Below are 20,658 nucleotides of genomic sequence, written 5' to 3'. Positions count from 1 at the left end.
ATATATTTGTTTTTATGCTGCCGTGAATTTTAGTTTTTCATGACTCGATTTGTCAAAGAAGTAGCAGCTGTTTTCCAAGGAATATATGTTGGAAAATAATCCAACTCAAAGAAGCAGAAGACTGCAGCTTTAAACAACTTCATTTCTTGATAGAAGAGATAGTAAATCTGAATTTTCCTTCCCCTTGCCCCCTTGTTAAGCTAAATTAGTCAGCTCTCCCAATAATTATAATGTTTCCTTCTCCAAAGCAAAGGATTTCTACTTTAAACTTCCTGAAGGACACAGGGAAGGAAGGAAATGTATGTATGTATGTTATTTTCCAACCTTAATGATTCTCTGATCCTGTGACATATGTTACATGTGTTATACACATACCCACATGTGCATATATATGTATATTAGACAGTTAATGCAGGTAATGTCAACCTGTGAGAGGAACAGGAAACCACAAATCCTCCCCTTGCAAGCTTTGAAACTCTCCTGGTGCCAAATGAAGACGAAAAAATGGCAGAGTCGAAATTGGTAGTAAAACCAGGATATCATCCTGTAAATTGTGGATTAATTCAGAAGTTCTGCTGGGCAGCAGAAAACAACCTTCCCTGGGCTCTGCTACGAGCTGGAAGGACTCACATTTCCTATAATCAAGTGACTCGCTTCTTATTCTCAATATAAATATGACCTTGACAGCAAGCTGACTTTTCAGAGGCCAAAAAGCCAGACTCCAACAGCTGTCCCTGTAAATCCCAGGATTTGAAGGACGTTTCCCTTCATCCTGTCAGGTTTTCTTTCAGGTGTGAATTTGGCTCATCTCTCTTTTAAAAATGTTTCCATCATTACCCTTCAAAGTGATGTCCCTTGGAATTCACACTAAGCTTTCAAGAAAGAGGTCTCAAAAAATGTATCTATGGGTCATTTTGGATTTTTTTTTTTTGTAAACACTTTGATGATTTCAGTATTGTTTCTAAGTAGTCCTGCAGCTGGGATGTTCCAGTGTCTATTATTATCTCTCTACAGAACTATAAATGCACTCAGTGCATAAGATGTAATTCTTATGGGTAGGCATAGCTTCTGTCAGTCCAAAATTTACCTTCTTTGATCTCCATCGTGCTGGGAACTCCTGCAGTCTGCAAACTGGGAAGGGTAAATAAACATGTAACGATTCACAGAAGGATAGATGAGGGAAGAGAATGAGTGAAACTGAAAAGTGTTCTTGGAAAACACATTGAAGTAAATAAGCAGCGTTAAGCTGTTCCAGGAGAAGATTTAAGAAGCTATGAATCAGAACAGACAACACTACCCTGGAAGAAAAGAGAGGCCACAGAGTGACATCACTCTTAATAAAGCAAGCCCAAAGCTGCCAAGGCAGATTGGAATTCCACCAAGAATGAGGGGGGTTTGTCACTAGCTTGGAAGGGAATTACATTATGTCCTGTACATGGTGGACATAAGTAGAATTATATTAGATCAAGCCTTCTGCTCCTCCTCTTATTACAATGTCACCACAATGTTTGAAGGATCTGGGAGTGCAGTGCCATGTAAAACTTTCAGTAAGTTGATTTGCCAGGTGCTGCTTTAGCAGGAGTTGTATAATGCTCTTTTACTTTTGGAACAGGGGCAATTGTATTGGCTGTACCCTACTTTTTGGAGTAGGAGAGGCACAACTGAGACACCGACTCTCTGAAGAAATTATGCACATCCCACCTGTTCACTGGATTAAAACAGTGACACCTCCACGGGGGTGGGAGAGCTGGGGAGGGGAGTTTTGGTCACAGAAGGAAGGGCAGCTTGGTGTATCTGCTCATGTTATTGATTAAACTTCCTGACAACCACAGAGGGAAGTTAATTACTGGGAGGCAAATTAACACCCTTGCAAGATAATAGCGAAAACAATAATTATATTAAGAACTCGGGAGGGCTGAGTTTTCTTGGCCTCGAGCCCGAAGCTGTGAGCTCTTGTTTTAAAGCAAACCACGGCTCTGCTGCTCGGGGGCAAATGGTTTGAACCGTATTGATTGAGGTCTTTATTCTCCCTGATTAAAAAAGCACCTTCAGCTGCCAGTGAGTCAGTCCAGGCTGTTCACCAGGAGTCCTTCAATTAAGATTTGGGTGAGACTCACTGTGCATGGCAATGGGTCTGTCCTGGTCAGCGGAGGGACAGGCTGTGCCACCTGAGTGCCCTGGGCCAGCACCCCTGTGGTTTCCATGCCACGGAGCTGCCAAGGACCCTCTGATGGGTACATTCCCCTGCTCCCCAGTCAATGAACACAAAGCTTCTTAGACAGCAAGGGTCAAACTGGCCGAGTTTATAAACTGAAGAAATCCTCCAGCATCGAGTTTCAATTCCGGGTTTAATTTTTAAGCTCCCTTTACGTGCATTTGAATTGAATCACAGCAGCTGGGAAAGCAGGGATGTGTCAGTGGACTGTGGTAAGAGAGAACTCCTAGTGGGAACTGTCTTCAGTGCAAATGACAGTGGGGGCCTCTGAGTTTCCAGTCTGCCTGGGGTGCCAAGGCAAAGCCAGTCACCTTGGGACGTTAGTTAAGATTTGAAATCTCAACGTGGAGATCAAAAGTCACTCTGGGCACTTTTCTTCCACTATAAATGCAATAAGTTTCTTCTGCTCAGAGTGTACGTGTGGTAACACCTCCCTCTAAACTGACATTTCCAAATTGTGCCTGCAGTTCCCTTCTGCCCTTTTACTGCCTTTTAGTCATTTGGAACAGATATAAACGAGACATTTGGTACATTAACTATGTTTTAAAATGTCTGTCCTAGGATGCAGTTTCTCTTTGAGTATTTTTGTGGGTTTTAGGTGGGGGAGTTGCTGGTTATTTTCTCTTCTAGGCTGGAAGAATCATAGAGAACACTGTCAATGCCAAGATAATTTTTAGCTAGTGATTAAATGGCAGTCTGAAATTTTTTAAAGCAACATCACTGTAGTTTATACAGGAGTTATTGAGGGCACTGTTAAGAACATTACTACTGCTGGTAAGAAGGGAGAAGGCTGCAACCCAGGTCAGTGTCTACTTGATGGAGTCAATCTGCAAGTTGGCAGCTGGGAAGAATTACCTTTTTACTTGTCAGCCAGGTGACTTTGATTTGAAGATAGTGAGAGGCAATCAAAAGGAATCCCGTGGTGTCCACTTCTGCTAAAACCATTTTAAGAAGGAATTTGTGCCACAGCAAGAGCAAAAATCTGTGCCTTACTGGGCTGGCAAACAAAGTTATACTGGATTTTTCTGCCTAGAGAGAGGGATTTTTGAGGTTAAACATCCCAGGTGAAATGCAGACTGGCTGCAGCTTTTCTGGAGCCCTCCATCAGAAAGAACCTGACACACCATAATCACAGCAGGGTTTTAAAATACTTGTCTGATGGAGAGGAGGAGAAAGAAAGCTCCACCTGAGGGACAATGTTGCATTCCTTAATGCCCTGCCAGGAGAGAATTATATGACCCATAATTGATTCCAGAACTTCAGCTGACACTGGTATACGAGAGGATGAAAAAGCCAGTACCTAACTGATGATGTGGAATTCTTGCCCCCAGGTTTCCTGCATCTTTATGTCGTGATTCTCATTTGGTCTTGAAGATATGAGTTTGCCTTTAGCTCTCATCACAATGCACTTTGTACACCAGACATCTAAGATTTCCATCTTCAGCACTGGACAATCTGTTTAAATTTATTTACATGTTTTTGGGGGTTTTTTTACTTAAAATTTAGTCTATTTAAATCTAAGTTAAGGACTTAACCTCGCATTTTGTTTAACTGCCTGGTTTGGGGTTTTTTTTTATTTAAGCATAAATATATTTTTAGCAAATTAAGTAAGTCTGGCTACAGCTGTTATTTTTTGATTGTGACACAAAATGAACAGAAGAAAATGACCCAACAGATGTCTTACTCTGTATTACAGTGTGCTCAGCACCCAAGAGTATCTACATGCACGAAAAGTGACTGTGCAATTCTCTTTTCTGAGAAATACGGAGGGATCTGTGTAGATTTGGAGCTCAAATTTGATCACTTGCTACGGGTGGATGTATTGACTGACTATGTGGCTGTCTCTGGCTTCGGAACAATCTTAGAATTCCTCCTTTACAGCTTCTTTACAGCCTCAATAACCATCAAGGCAATGCTGTCCATCTGTAACAAATCCATAAGGCTGGCAGGGAGTGCAGAGAATTCTCCCCTGAGCAGCTGCACTTCCAGCTCGGAGCCAATTGCAGTTTTCAGTCTGGATTTTGCTTTATTTTACAGCCCCTGTGCAGCCTGGGCGTTGGGAACAACTTTCACCGTGGAAATGGGGATCAGGATCCTTCACAAGAAAGAGCAGAGCAGTTTTGGAGCCAGGAGTGAGGGCACAGTCCTGTTTATTATAGAGACACTGGAGGAATCACAACTCAGGACCAGCACCCATCCCACCAAAGTGTGATTTGTAACGTGTTTTGCCTTTTAGAAATATTCAATGGCAAAAATACCGGCCCAGTTTGCAGAGGAGTTTCTCTTGATTAAGGGCCACATGAACTTCAAGAGTGAGAGAAAACTAATTCTTCACTTTTCCCGAGACCAGCTTTGGGCTCTTTGCTGTGCTTGGGTTTACTAAAAAAAAAAAAAAAAAAAAAAAAAAAAAAAAATCTGCAGGTCTGTGCTTAGTGAAAAGAGCCTTTCTTGTCCAAAGGTGGCATTTTACAGCATGGCCATATTTCATTTCCCATATTTCATATGGGAAAATAGGAGCTGAAGGAGAAGGGGGAGAGTTCGGGGAGTGTATTATCAAAATATGGTGGTTTTCCACACTTTGCAGTTTTGAAGATGGAGATACAAATTCATGACACTATGAAATGGATAATTCTCTAAATCTCACTGCAGACCATGAAATGCTGGAGATGATCTCTCCTATTACTTTCTGTGGATTTTACATAAAAGTAATTATAGAAGATGCAAATGCTACCCCCCCCCCAAAAAAAAAAATGGCATGCTTGAACTTGCTCATCTTTAGTATTACTGATATTTAATTCAGTAATAAGCTTATCATCTCCTCTATTAGAACCCACTTTCTGCAGCCCTTTAAATCCAATTCTTTTATACAAGAGATTTTGGGAACATCATTAATTCAATCATTGTAAAGAAATGGAAAAGTATAATTGAACTGAGGAAGCAGGACTCCAAAGTCTCAAAAGCAATCTCTGCTGATGCAAACAAGAAAACTTTGGGAACAGCTTTGCAGTGCTACACATTAACTGGGGATTCAGACTGAAGTTTTAGGTGAACCTTTCAAAACTGTGGATTTTTTCAGGTGATTTTGAGTCAGTACATGTAAAAGGTAACCAATGACCAACAGCAAGACATCCCAGAGTTATTAGGGAATTATGAAATGCATTAGACATGAAATCCAAAGGCATTGAATCCAGGGATTTAAGAATAGCTTGCAACAGCAATTCACTTCTGATAGTGCTTTTGCAATCAAAGCAGTGACTGAGGATGGATGCACAATGAAAAATAGTTTCAGCAAATATTAATGTGCAAGTTAATATCAATTTACTTTGGCTGCACTTCTATCACTGGCACTTTCTGTGATACTGAAATTTACCTTTTGAATTATCTCTGTAAAGCAGATACAGAAGTGACTGAAAAAAAAATCAAACTCGACATTTTGAGGAGTTGTTTGTCATTTAAGGCTGCAGAAGGATACATTTCAAAATATTCACAAGGTGACTTTTGATGTTTAATGATGTCTGTGAAGCCACACGTCTGGTTGAGTAAACAGAGCTTGTGTTATTGGCCCAGCTCTGCAAAGTCCTCCATGGCTCTGGCTCTGATCTGCTTTAGCTGCTGCTGGACATCCAAGCACACAAGTCAAATCCAAAGTTAATGGACTACAAAGGATTCCAAAAGGCACATATTTCAGTGCATCACTGAATCCCCTTTAAGCCCAACCGTGGCAGTAAAACTTGTGTTGAGTTTGTGGCAGGCCTGCTATTCCTTCCACAGGATTTCATGTTTAAACTACCTTTGAAAGAATGAGGTTTTAATTTCAAAGCTCCTTTGAAATGATATCTCACCATATTTGTTGCACATCAAGGAAACACTCCCAAAGAGATTTTGTTACCTTTGAGGGGGAGAAAGTTATTCCACTCCCAGCACTTGGGGAATGTGCAAAGGGAAGGCAGAAGCTGCTGCTGAATACCAGATATGGGAAAATAAATGCTTGATGGCAGATTTTCTTTTCATGTTTCCAGGAGGCCTCATAAATGCCAGACATAAAAAAAAAGAAATTATGAAAATGCACTTTTGCCATCTTCTGTTGTTTGAGCAACCCCATCATCCATGTCCTTCTTTATGTTGATGGCCTTTTTTATTTAGAAAAATGAAATTAAGTTGCTGCAGGGACTGCTACAAATTTCTTTCTGATGTCAACGAGCAGATCACCTTAAAAGAAAATTGCTGTCCTTTAAATTGTTTAAATGAAGTGTTCAGATTTCCAAAGGCACTCAGCAGCCAACCACCCCAAGATCACGGCACAGGCAGTGTGTGATCATCTTCTCATCCCTGCTGTCAGAATCCAGAGCCTGTGGATGTCTCTGGGGATTTTCCTGACTTTTGTGTGTTATAGAGCAGTGGGTCATGATCTCTGTAAAATGTTAAATTGCCAGTCAGAGTTGTGGGGCAGAATTTGCTTCTTTGTACGTTGTCTTGACAAGACAGTTTCAAAAACTTCCCAGAGCAGTGATGTGTAACAAGACAACATATTTACCAACACCATCCTCAACACTGCTGCAACCATAAGCTGTGGAAGTCCTACAGACTTCCAAAACTTGAGATTTTTTCTTTTTTTCCCCAAGGAATCTTTTGATGCTCTTTATTGTGGGAAACCAATTGCACTCGAGTGCTTAGGGCAAAGCTTCCTCCTGAAATGGGAAGACAGAGTTTAGTGAGAGGATGAGGTAGGAGGAGCACCTGGACAAGTACATGCTCCTGGTATTGGGGGCAGAAGGGGTACAAGAAAATTGGCAGTGTTAAAGAATAACACAGTGTAAAGGTGGGGAGGCTACAGGGAAGTGTGGTGAGGATTGCAGTGCTTTAATCTTTAATCCAACTAACATGGGTGGGCTCCATCCTGTGAAATGTCAGTGCAACCCAGGGACTTGTGGTAACAGCAGCTCAACTGCATTATCCAGTTGTGTCTCAGGCTACAAATTCCCCTGGAAGGCCACTTTCCTGCACTTGGAGAGAGGGTAAATGAAACACTGCTTGATTCCATTAGAGGGGATATTTTCAGACCTCATGTTGGATGGTAAGAGCACAGCTTCTTGCAGTGGTGGTCTCAGGGAGAGCTTTGCTTACACAGTAATTCCAAGGCCTCAAGAAACGAATGAAATTTGTTATTAAAGGTTGAACAGCTGCTCATTTGCTTGGGTTGTAGCTGAGTCTGGAGGCCACAAGATCTGATAAAGAATAAGCAGATGGTTCAGAGTAAACAGTTTGAAGTAGCTCCTGTATTTTCCTTGAGAACTTAGCACATAACCTGACTTAAAGAGCTGATATGAAGCTCATTGAGCTAATAGTGATCAAGTATTTATTGCTGGAGGGCATCTAGAGAGGTGAAAAAGGCAGCCAGATTTACTGAGAGATGAATAACATACTGCTCCACATCCTCCAAAATGGCATTTGAGTAGTCAAAAAGTTCCTGAAGAGCCTGAGTGGAATCCACTCTGCACACAATGATGAACAACACATTCTGAACTGGAAAGTGCCCAGTCATCTAATTTGTGACAGCCACAGTGGCTCAAAAGAGGGTTGTCACTCCCAGCAAGCCCAAATTCCACACCAGAGTCCTCCAGGGTGAAAAACAGGGAAATTCTTTGGTCACAGAGCAACAGGATGAGATGGGAAAGAACATCTGATCCAAACCCCTGCTGAAGAGGGGCCACCTAGACCCAGCTGCCCAGGACCATGGCCAGTCACCTTCTGAATGACTCCAAGGATGGAGACTCCACAGCCTCCTTGGGCCAGCCAGGTCACCCTCATAGTGAAAAGGTGTTTATTGATGTTCAGAGGGAACCTCCTGTGTTTTAGTGCCCATTGCCCCTTGTCCTGACTCTGTCCCCTTTGCCCCCTCCCTTCAGGTATTGACACACACGGTCCCTGGGCCTTCTCTTCTCCACCCCAGCCTTCAAAAAAAACCCCAGTTGTTTTATCTTGAGCAGACAGGAGGAGAGATAACACCCAGGGTAAACAAACCATCTTAAAGAGAATGTTTAGTCCTTCCTCTTCAAACTAAATTCTGTGCCCAGGCACTGTGCACGACCTCGAGTGAACCTGGCAAGTCTTACAGGTCTGTATTAGGGGACAAGATTAGTTTCTGGAGTCAGGGGACTATTTTGCAATATGTAAGATAAGAAAGGGTTTGGGAGGCAGAAAAGTTAAAGAATTAATTTGCTTGTATTTACTCTGCTTAAATCTGGAGTTGAGAGTGCCAAAGAACAGGATCCATGAATTCATTCATGCCCCTGCTGTTAACAGCAGTCTGTCTGGGCCAGCAGTCAGTGCTCTGGATTATCTTGCCCCTCACTACTCAGACTGAAATTACCACATAATCTGGCTTTGTTGCTAGCTAATTGATTTTTATTATAAATAGATTAGAATGAAACAATGTACATAACTCAAAAGCTGACTTCCACTGATTTAGACAAAGGCTGGGTTTAATAGTTTCTTTCATTCCCAGAACAAGCCATTAACATGAATCAGAGCACACTGATATTTTAGTGTTTTTCATAATTTAAATGTTGCTCAATCTCCAAACGTTTCAAAACATGACTCAGTGGTTAGAAAAATATCTGTATCTCTATCACTGTGGCTGGAAATGCTCACAGTGTGACAGCACTGGAAGAGCTGCTCAGGTGGAAATACATAGTTTCTATAGGGAGTTGAATGCACAGGGACTAAACCATCTATCAAAAGTTCCCATGCTGACTTTTATACAAGCACAGACCCACACAAGGTTACCCAGCTCACCTTCCCATGAACATCTTTATGCAAAACAGTTTCTAAGATAAAAGCAGAAATTTCCTCAGCTACCTCTGAGATATGGAAGTCATGCTTGGTATATTTATTAGGTTAAAAATGATTTAAATAATTCAAGGACTAAAGAGGGGAGTGTGGCATATGTTTTAATGATGTTAATAACCTAAATTTCACACTTCTTAGTAACCACACCTACCACCAATTACCTAATTGACAGATATATGTGAAGTTGGCATTTTAGTGATTCACACAGCACAGCTAAAGAGTCTTTTTTAAAAGCCCAGAATTTAACTCCTTCCCAGTTTTCCCCTGACATTCATGTCACAGACCTGAACCCAGGACTACAAATGTGGCTGACAACAATTCCCACTCCTAATTCACTTGATGCCCATATAGGGCTTGCCATAAGAATCCTGCACAGATTCAGGTGTGTGTGCTCTTCCAGCTTAACTAAAATTCCTCTCAAGAAGGTTCCTTCAAAGGACATTCTTCAGGCACTGAACAGTGTCACATCCATTCAAACAGGACAAAATATGGTAAAATATGTGTCCCTCTGTAGAGCCAATACACTTGTCCTAGTTTACAAAGTAATAAATGACAGCACAGCTCCATAAATACTTAAAGGGGTCAAAATAGTCACTGGGAAACTGCACCCAAATGTTCACAAAACCAAAACATGAATTCAGGCTTTCGTAATCAGAGAAGTCTGTGATCCTCCAGGGGGAAGTATTGTAAATTCTGGTGTCCTGCTTAAAAGTGAGAACAGGGATGGGAAAAGGGCCCAAGATCTTCTAAACAGACCCAGGTTTAGGCATCAAGTCTCACTAAAAGTTGCAACGACTGAAATTTGCACTGATATTGGGTCTCTTGAAATTCTCACTTCTCTTGAATTGAGGAATCAGTCTTTAGCAATAAAACAACAAACACACAAAATGATTGTGTCTAAAGTACTGTCCATTCACAGTTAAGTACTGTACTGATATTTATCCTGCTCTTCCCATGACCACTGTATACTCTTCTTCCCTCCCTCTGCTACTGCTTTGTTCTCTTTCTCCAATACAACTCATTAGAACCTCTGATTTTTATGGGGTTTTTTCTGACTCTTTCTTATCTCCCTCATTTCTGTTTCTTCCTCAGTGATTTTTCCCAGGTCTGCTGAGCTCTCCTTAACTTTTCCCACCATCTGGTTAGACAGCTGTTACTGATATCACCGAGCAAGTGAGTTGTGAAAACAGTTGTTCAGACACTGATTTTACCTGTAGTTCCCATTCTCTGTGGGACTGGGAGTTCTGATGATCAGGACAGGTGAAATGATGTATGAAACAAACCTTGATGCATTACAGGAAAACTAATGTGGCACAAGCAAGTTGTAGAGACGACATGGACAGGGCCAGTTCAAAGAGAAATCAAAGGAAGAAGCAATTTGTCATCTGTGATGGGGTGAATTTAGTCAGTCAAGGGCTGGCTTTGCTCTCCATGTCAGCTTTATGACATTGCTGGAGGGACAAGGTAAAGGGGAAGTGCAGGAGAAACTCTGACCCCACACTATGAAAAATAGATGTGAAATAAAGCAGCTGTTTCAGCTGCAGTACAGAACAAACATTCAGAATGCCCATCCAAAGTTTATAACCTGGCTTTGTTCTATTTTTCTGCCAGTACACTTCTTGCTCCAGTAGGGACCAAGTTCTCATAGTCCTGGATGCCACAAAGCATAGTCACAAAGAATAGCCACAAAGAATAGCCACAAAGAATAGTCAAACACATCTACCCAAATCCTGAGGTGAGTGAACAGACTGGGATCATCATGAGCTGATGATTAGAAAGTTGTTATTCCTGTAACTTCCACTCAGATCCAGGATGAATTTTAAAACATCTACCTTTAGATGTGTTAATTCTGGAGACTTTAGATGGAGCCTGGTCTAGTGGAAGGTGTCCCTGTGCATGGGTTGGAATTAGATGATCTTTAAGGTCCCTTCTAACCCAGACCATTGTACGAAATGCAGCCAAAGAGGGGGGAAAAAAAAATGCCAAAATCTCACCAGATTCCTCAAATTCACTGTTGTAGGCATTCCAAGTCTCACTTATGCGGAGCAAACTTTCTTCCATGGCTTGAATGTCCATGTAGGGACAGTTGCACTCGGGGAATTTGGGGCCACACTGACACCAGCAGTCATTGTCCTTGCAGATGAACTCCCCCTCGGAGTTGCAGGCGATGTAGCTCAGAGCTGCCTGCACAAAGTGCTCCTGCAGGTACTCGGGCAGGATGACCTGGAGGCCTGAAGGAAATGGAGTAAAATATTATGTTATCAAACACAAAGGAAGGTTGGAGCCAAGCAGCTTCCCCAGCAGGTGCAGCAAGCAAAGAAACACTCATGAAAAACAAAAATACTGATGAAGGGGAAGAGATAATGTAACCAGGACAAGAGGTGTGAGGGTGAACACTGCCATCCTAAACTGGGCTTGTTTGCCATGTTTCTTTTGTTACAGCAAGATACACTTTGTCTAAAGAACTCTGATTATCTCTCATGATTCTCTAGGGGCAAGCTAAGGATGGGAAAAAATTTGGGTGGGAGGGACTTTTTGAAAAATAAAATTGAGCTGATCTGTTCATTTTTCTCTGGGACAATCCACTGGATGTGATGGGCTACAAAACCTTGAGAAAGGAAACGTTCTTGAATCCCCTAAAGGAGAAAGGGGGCTTTGTCCAGCTCCAAGGGGGGTTTCAAAACACTCCTGGTAGGTGACAAATCCCTCTGCTGTGTGCCCTCACCCTGCCAGGACATATAGGAGGTCACACTGATGGACCAGAACAGAGCAGGTGGCTCAAAATCTCGACCAGAAATTTAGATTTATCCGTCTGAAAACTCTGACCATCATTTATGAGGTGATGGGAATGAGTATTTTACACATATATAGTATTTTATAGCTACATTAGTGATCTACCAATCAAAGAGCCACAGTGAGGTAAATTATACATTTTTATTTACTGTTTGTTGTTGTTTTCTGTGACAAAAATAAACTCTCTGGAAGCAGTGGAGCTTATTTGTGGTCCAGGTAATTTCTCAGCATATGAGTTGGGTATTTCTGATGCAAGATTTTTTTTACACAAGCACTTGGGCAGTTTCACAGAATCATCCCTTATTTTTAGGTCTATACAAAAATATAACTGTAACAGTAATTTCATAACCCTTCCAAGATGAAACTCATATTACAGTTGCTGAAACCAGGTCTGACTTTTTCTTCTATCTCATGTCAAAATTTGTAAAACTCTGCTGTTCCCTGAGTGAATTTTTCAATGTATTTGTATGGTTGTGAAGAGCTGTGCAAGGAAAAGTAAGCCCAGACAAACAAACATGAGTCTTGTTCCATTCTTCCACTAAAGAGTTTACACAGTTCTGACAATGTATTTCTGCTAAAGACAATCCAGTGGCAACCAACCACTGCCTGAGGGATGCAAAGATTACTTTCTGAATTTGAACAGACAAACATCATGAATATGCTGGGAATCACTAAAAATCACAAATTATTTCTGGAAATACTCCTTACATCCCAAGGGAAATGATTTTTTTTTTTTTTTTAAATATACATTCTATCTGGGGAAAAAAAATTATAATTTTATGGTTTTTAATTTATTCTGGGGAGACAGAAAGGAAAAAGGAGATAAAACACATGGATATTTTAAGCAAGACTCAGAGAGAATATCCTGAGAGGGAAGGGACCACAAGGATCATCATCCCTGAGAGCTGTTGTCTGTAGTCACCAAAAACTTCACACTCTGTCCAATTGATTTATAAATCAATATAGAAATGTTTAAAAATTGGAAATAATTCTATATCTCCCTGCAACTGCAAATTAAGAATTGCTTTGTTTTCTCGTGGTGTGTAGTCAGAGGTCTACACAAATACATACATTAAAGGGAATTTAGTGTGTTTTCATGGCAATAAGTTGTTCCTGCTTCACTTGTGTAACTGAAAATAGCAATTATTAGCAGTCTAATACCATACAGGGGGACTTATCAGAAATTTTTATCTACCTAAAATGCAGGTTGGGAAATGCATCTCCTGGAATTAAAAAAGAAAAGAAAATATTTAAAAATTATGACTCTCTCCCTCCTTTTCCTTTTTCTGTTTCCCTTTCTCTCTATTTTTTTTCCTTTTTCATTTTTATGTGTGTATAATCACCACTACTTTCCTACTGAGTGAGATGCTTGACCTTCCAAGCTTTCTTAAAATTCCCAAGAGGAGCCTTTTGGACTCCTCGTTATTTGGAGTGTTTAAAAATATCCTGCTCCTCTGGTGACTCCCTGAATTTTGGTGGAACAACTGCAGGAGGTGCCAGGTCCTGCTCAGGATGTGCAGAGCAGGCTGAGCACTCCAAATGTCACCCCCTGCTTGGTGGAATCTGGGAATTGAGGCTGTTTAAAAAGTGTGCCAGTGGAGGCTAAATGGGGATGCAAAATGTTAACAGGGCCATTCAAATTATTTTCTGATGGGTACAGAAATTGGTTCTATCTCACAGGCAGCACGAGGTGCTGACATTTCCCTTCACTTTGTCTTATTGCACAAACACACACACGCAGAAATTAGGAAAAATGACCTTTTACGAAGGGGGGGGAAGAGAGAAAAACAAACAGTGTGATAAATGTCACCCCGTTCCAAAACAAATGAGTGAAATTGCACCTCCGTACCTTGCAACTGAATCTTGTTTTCGGGACTCTGAACCAGAACTGAGCTGACAGAATCTAGGTTGTCATAGTTACTGCAGCCAAGAGGCCCCGTCCGTGTCTCTGTCACCTGTGCCAGGGGAAGGGAGAAGCACTTGCTGGATTATTCAAAGCAGAATCCAGGAGTTCAGAAAATTATCTCGCGAAATTTCCCTTTAATTCAGCCAGCAATGCATCCCAGACTTAATCAGGGTGAAATAACTCATTTTAATTGCAAAAAGGAGGACTGCAAACGTTTCACCGATGCCACAAACTGCAGGAAGGGATCTTTCCACTGCAGGGAATCCTCCCAAACACTATAATATCACAATACTATACAAATACTACAGTAGTACAGTGCTGTAACAGTGTAATGCCATCCCAACAGCCAACCAACAGCCTAAACACTATTTATTTCTCATGGCTGTGGGAATTACAGGGTTTACAAACATGAAGACTGGGATTTGCTCTGTCAAAACTCCTTGTTGAAATCATGGAAAAAAACTTTGACTTTTCCAGTGAAGCCCAGCAGGATATGGAAGTAAAAACCTTTAATGAGCTGTGTTTGTAACAGTGGTAATGGTGGGAGATTCTTCATCAGGGAAGGGTGTCAGGTAAGATTAGACACAGAATTCTAGACATTGTCCATTGTAGTCACCAAAACCAAAATACAGCTGCATTTATCAAACAGAACCACCACCAGCAGAGCTCTGGCTTCACAGCTGAGGATTGTGTTTGGAAAAGAGCAGTTACTTAAATCAGAGAATCCCAGAATCATTAAAGCTGGAAAAGCCCTTTGAGATGGTGAAGTCCCACCATTAACCCACCACTTAGCCACGTCCCCAAGCATCAGATCTACACCTTTCTTGGACACTTCCAGGGATGGTGATTCCACCACTGCCCTGGGCAGCCTGTTCCAGTGCCTGACCACTCTTTCAGTGAATAAATTTTCCTAATATCCAATCTTAATACCCCCTGGTATATTTACACACACCCCCTCCCATGTAAATATATTTAAAATTTAAAAAAATAATAATAATTTATATGCTTCCTGGGATGTTGTAGATAATTCTTAAGTGTCAACAAAGTGATTATAAAGGCAAATTTATTTTTAAAATGAAATTGCCCAGGGCAGCTGGGCAGCACCACAGCAGAACAGACAGCAACAAAAACCCCAAACCCTCAGCAGAGGTGGATGTACCACGATCTCAAGATTTTTAAACTGGATTGAGTGCTGCAGAAAATTCATTGGCTTGTAGTTCCTTTTCCTTTATATCAAGACCAGGCAGAAAGAAGAAAGTGGAAGTGGAATAAAAGCAACACAAACAGCCCTAGCAGGGAATGCTGGCCACGGGATATGGTCCCAGACTCATTTACTGTCAAAGTACAACCAAACCCTCTATCACACCCCTCCCAAACTGTGCTCAGCCACCATCCTGGAACTTCTTCTCTTCCTTGAGCTATTTCAGAAATTGGGGCCAGATTTACCCTTATTTGGTGATCTGCCTCAGTTTTTAATGCCCCCACTTCTATTTTCTATGCTGTCAGGCATTATATGTATTATATGAGGTACTCTTGCACAGGCATCACGTTTGGGCTTGGGCAGCAGCTGGGATGACAGCTGTGATTTACCTGGGATCCTTCAGTCCTCTGCCAATAAGGAGTCCAAAATTCCACTCTTAAAATCTCCTTTTTTGGTAACACCCCCAGCCCGTTTACAGAATCCCAATCTCTTTATACAATAACAGAGTTATCCAGATCAAATAAGAATAGCCAGAAGACAATAAAAGGCAGGGGAATGTTGCAGTGAGTTTTATCCTAGCTCTGAAATATTATGCCCAGCCTTCACCTGTGCAATTCTTTATTTAAAGCTCCATTTATTTTAGTGTTGTTTTTGTTTGTATATTATTATGATCTTCAACCACTTGAATATAAGGCAATGGAGCTACATGAAGTCAAATGAAATGTATAAACTGCAAAGCAAATTTTACAATTCCTATCCATTCTTATTACTCTTATGACACCTGAAATCACAAAATAAGGAAGGTTAGTAAGTAGCTTTTTAGTTATTGTGCCCTTTTTGTTCATGCTTCTTTGCTCCATCTGAATTATGCAAAACATAGGTAGAGACTACCAGTGTTTTGAGTGAGGGCACTCGGTGTATTTAGATGTGCCAAGAGGCAGAATGGGGAAAAAAACCACCATTAAAAGTTTTTTTACTATTAGGGACTGGTTGTGTAAATACATTGATTCAGAAGAAAATTGATTCTATGAAAAAAAAGCTGAGGACAGTTAAATTTGGATGTGACTTAGAGATGTTCATGATTGTTACAAGGAAATAATAAAATATAGTTCTAATGATAGCAATAAAAGACGATGCTTAACAAATTAGGCAATAAACAAGGACCTTTTCTAAACTTTTCACTCAAATCTATATATTTATATTATTCACTCTTTTACTTTTCCCAAGTACCTTCCCCTTCCTCGATCAGCTCTGGTACTTTTAACTTCTGCATGGAAAATACATTGCAAGAAGAAAGTCAAAATGTATGGTCTCAAAATGTAACAAAGAAATACTAAAGAACACGAAGATCATTCAACCTTCCACTTTTGATGGGTGACAATTCTACTCAGAGGTCAGTGATGCAGTTCCACGTGCTTTTTTTATGTCTTGCACAAATCCTGCTCCACAAAGATTGTAAACCAGAAAGAGAATTTGAGTGGTTGATGAATGGAAGCTTCAAATTCCCATCAAAAGAAAGGATTTAATTGTCATAGATCACAGAATCACAGGTTGGTTTGGGATGGAAGGGACCTTAAAGCTCATCCAGTACCACCTCTGCCATGGGCAGGGACACCTTCCACTAGCCCAGGTTGCTCCAAGCCCCATCCAACCTGGCCTTGGACATTTTGGGGTAACTCCTGTTGATAAAAAAGCAGACTGGGGGATGGTGGGGGGGGAAGTGGTACAAATACATTAATTCTGGTTTGATCTTAGTGTTACTGGTGTCACAGATGATTTTACAGTTTTTTGTTTCAGGAACAACAGAAGTGAGATTGGAGAGGCAATGGCACGTCTTCAATTATCTTCCAGGCAGAGAAGTGTGACTTTGTTCAGTCCCAAGATCACAACTGAAAACTGTTTTGCCTGAGAGTGCACAAAAAAAGATGAACCAATAAGAGGAGAGGGAAAGGTAAAATCTAAATGCAGATTATGCTGAGATGGTCCAGAAGGGACTGAATATGCACAAAGAGCACCAGAACCACATCCTTGGTTTGTAAGACAAAGAACACGAGCTCACAAAGCCAAACACCACAGGACAAAGTTATTTAATAACCAAACCCCCTAAGAAGGGGTAACAAAGCAAGGGTGAAATCTCTGCCACGAGCCAGGCAGGCTGTTCTCCAGCCTTGTTTGCAGAGATTAGCACAGAACAGGTTTCCCTGGGCAGCAGGGCTTTCAGCTCCCAGAAATAAACTCCAACAATTTGGCATTAATGAGACAAATGCCTACAGTTTTGAGTCAGTTAAATCTCATAACCATGGTGATAACGACCCGATTATAAGTGCACTGAGAACACAACTCCCGGCACTTCAGCGGGGCTGAATTCTTGTGATATCAGTGGGGAGTATTTCCCTGGGAAATAGTCTGCTTTTTTGTGCCCATGATAATTAAGCCTATAGAAGACATTCCTAATAAAAGAGAAATGTATTTCTGCGGAGATTTTGCTCCTGGTGTGTCCTTTGCCGTGCACAGAGCTGATATCCCTGACGCTGTGCTGCCTTCACAAAGCACTGTCCTCTTCTGAGAGAGACTCTTTAAAAAGGTATTTGGCTTCTAAGGAAGAGAACTTAACCAACACAAAGGAGGAGGAGACAATGCCACATTCATATCCCCGTAAACCTCTTCAATATTTTGAACATTCAAATAATTATTTAAGCAAACTCATCGTACACACGGGATGGAAGAAGGTCTGTTCTGAACAACCAGTGCAGGCAGAAGGCAGGGTGAAGTCTGGAGTGGGGAGAAAACCTGAAGTCCTCAGGATTCTCCTAAGTAACATGCTGGTGGTGTTGGGTTGATGGTTGGATTTGGTCACCTTAGAGGTCTTTTCCAACCTTAATGGTTCCATGACTCTCCCCTGGACCTCATCCTCGGGGCTGGTCCTCCAGCCCCTGTTCCCTCAAACTGGAGTCCCTGCACATTCTGCAGCCAGTGCTCACTTCACCTTAAAAAAAGTGATCAAATGAACAGGCACTAAATGTACTTTCTATTTAGATGTGGATCTCCTACCAATTCTCTTCTTTTTTTTTTTCCCCCAGGCTTGGCAGTTTTTCACAAAAGCACCTTTATGCCAGCACTTCCTCCCTTTGCCACACAATAGTTGCTGCTCTGCTGCCCTACTTATGTCATTGAATGTATTAAAAAACTCCCGCTAATTAGTGGGTAATTAAAATAAATCAAATTTTCTGATTTGACACTGACACTTCTCCTGCTATGGGCCTTTTCTGAAGGAGGTACAGACAAACCAGCAGCACTCACAATGTTTGGGGTTGGATTCCTGTTTTCAATATCATTTTATTAATTGCCAGCATTCTAAAACAACACCTCATAGGCGTCTAATGCTTTCAGCACATTTTCTACCAGAACAGGGCTGATGCTTCAGTTTGAAGAGCCCACTAACTCAGGAGACCTGGAAATGCTCCCACTGTATTTTTCTGTCATCTGTAAGATGGAATAGGAACAGTAAACTTGATCTTTCTGCAAGAGAAGTAATTGCAAAATTTCCATTAACTTCATTACAAGAGGAATAATGATTTTTTCAAGTTTTTGGGCAAGGAGACAATGTTGAATTTTACCAAATGCAACACTTAAGCTTCCCAAGAGATCAGTCTAACCCTTCTATTCCCCTCTCCTTTTTTATTGTGCTCCCGGGAATTTACTGGGAACCAGACTGTTCCACTACAACGAGATTGAAATGTATTCTCCTTACATAAAGCATTGAACACCCCAGAAATCAGAATATTCCAGGAACTAGAAATAAACTCCCACTGTTTGAATTCTGCTCCCTTGTTGCATTTGTTAAAAAATGTGATGATTTTTTTTTAAAGGCTGTTTAGGTTCACGTGACAGGGAGCAATCACCTCTCCTCTCGAGTCTATTCCCCACTATCACAGGGAGTAATTTATTGTCTGTAAATTCCCAGAGAACCCCCAAGAACATTGAAAGGAGCCTGGCAGCACTGACAGTCCTGCTATCACAGCCACAGTTTCCCCCTTTCCAAGGACGTTTTTAATCCCTTGCCTGGAAGATGCCCGTTGCATCCTTCTGGAATGCAACCAGGAAGTTTGCAGGAAATGAGGCTGCTGGGAAACCAGTCAGGGCAGTGTTGCCAGGGCCTTTATTTCCTGCATTTTCAGAAATCAAAGGTGCATCAGCCTCCTACAGAGAATGAGGACAGGCACTCTGTCTGAAAGAACAGGTTATCTCTTTTAATTAATCTTGAAGAACAGATGACAGTGAAGTTCTTTTATGGACAAGCAGCAGAGCTGGCAAAAATGTAATAAAAACTGACTATTTTGTCTCAGTTCCCATTTAGCTATTTCTACTTGCTCATATCTTACTTAAATTAACACTAATATTATTTTTTCACGGCTTTTATGGCCTAAAGAGGGAGCTGAGCAACAAACAGCAAATGAAATCTATATATTCGGTTTCAAAGATAAAATTAGAAGCAGAGAGGACAGTGCAGATACAAATTAAAATGATATTTCATGTTTATAAAAACCTCAAGGTATCTGCAGAAAGCAAAAGCAAAGCTGCCTACTGAAGCACAACCCAATTCCTGAACTTTGCATCCTTTTCCAAACATAATTCCATCACTATATAAAGGACAAAGAAATTTTGGGGCACAGACTGTAAAGGGAGACCATCTTCTTACATCTAGCTACAAAATCCCATGCAAGGACTTTCCAAGAGTATTAGGAATAGGATTCATATCTTCATGGATCAGTTCCAATATCCAGTGCTAAGGCTACTGGGATTTTTTCACTGTGTCCCCATTAATTTCAGGAAGACAGGATGATTTGTCCCTTTATAATACTCACAGAGGTTATTAGTCATAATAATACCGCAGTTGAATCAAAAACCTGGGTTTTTTTAAGTTGGGAAAGTACGAAGAAAAACTGTAGTCCTTCCTCAATTACAATGAATAGTTAAAATGTTCCTTTTCTTCGTGAAGTATCAGGAAAAAGATCATGTTGGTAAATATAAAAGTTAGCTTTAGATCATTTGGAAACATTTTACCTCTAAAGGGGTCAGTTTCAAAAATTATATGTACATTATTTCTTACGAGGAAAAAAATAGAAGAAACTTGTGCTAATGAAAACGTGTGACAGGTTAACATCAGGTCCTAAAAATAACTCATTTAAAGACTTGAAGCTCAAAAATCAAAATGATAAGGGCAGGTTAATTAAGAACCCAATTTTCCATGGAGATCCTATTAGGATTATATGTTTCTGTGCAGTTCTAAAACAGAGAAATAATTCTCTGGACTATTTTTGAGGATCGGAAGGCCAAAAAAAGCACTTCTTTAATGTGGCATCAGTGGTGCACAGAAATATATGGCACACCCCAACTGCAGAAGCTTTTTGCAACATTATACAATCATCTAACTACAATATTCAGTTTCTGATTACAATATTTGGACTTTGCCTCATCTGTTACACCCACTCCCAAAACCAGCCCTCCCACAGCGCCGCCCTCCCCACACCTCCCCAATTTGAGTCCATGGTCCTACAATGACCACCCCTTCATCTTCTTTGTCTTCCTCCTCTCCTCTGACCCTCTTGGAATGGTTTCAAGGCCCCTGGATAGCTCTGACTACTTATACCAAGTGTTATGTCTCTGTTGGGTCCCTTTCCCAGTACATTTTCA

General features: G+C 41.0%; 1 protein-coding gene across 2 annotated transcripts in view; it reads right to left on the bottom strand.

Annotated features, from left to right (window-relative positions):
* Positions 1-20,658, bottom strand: part of LOC116790931 (BMP/retinoic acid-inducible neural-specific protein 3) — a 167,246-nt gene that overhangs the window by 31,452 nt on the left and 115,136 nt on the right. For both annotated transcript variants that reach the window (XM_032696474.1, XM_032696475.1), the window contains exons 5-6: positions 13,707-13,812; positions 11,059-11,295 (exon numbers count right to left, since the gene is read on the bottom strand). In XM_032696474.1, coding sequence (XP_032552365.1) covers positions 11,059-11,295; positions 13,707-13,812 — 343 coding nt within the window. The remainder of the gene's footprint in view (positions 1-11,058; positions 11,296-13,706; positions 13,813-20,658) is intronic.

The sequence above is a fragment of the Chiroxiphia lanceolata genome, chromosome 9 (assembly GCF_009829145.1).
Source record: "Chiroxiphia lanceolata isolate bChiLan1 chromosome 9, bChiLan1.pri, whole genome shotgun sequence".
Taxonomy (NCBI): Eukaryota; Metazoa; Chordata; class Aves; order Passeriformes; family Pipridae; genus Chiroxiphia; species Chiroxiphia lanceolata.
Note: the sequence above shows the minus strand (reverse complement) of the source record. Positions and strands in the feature narration are given on the sequence as shown.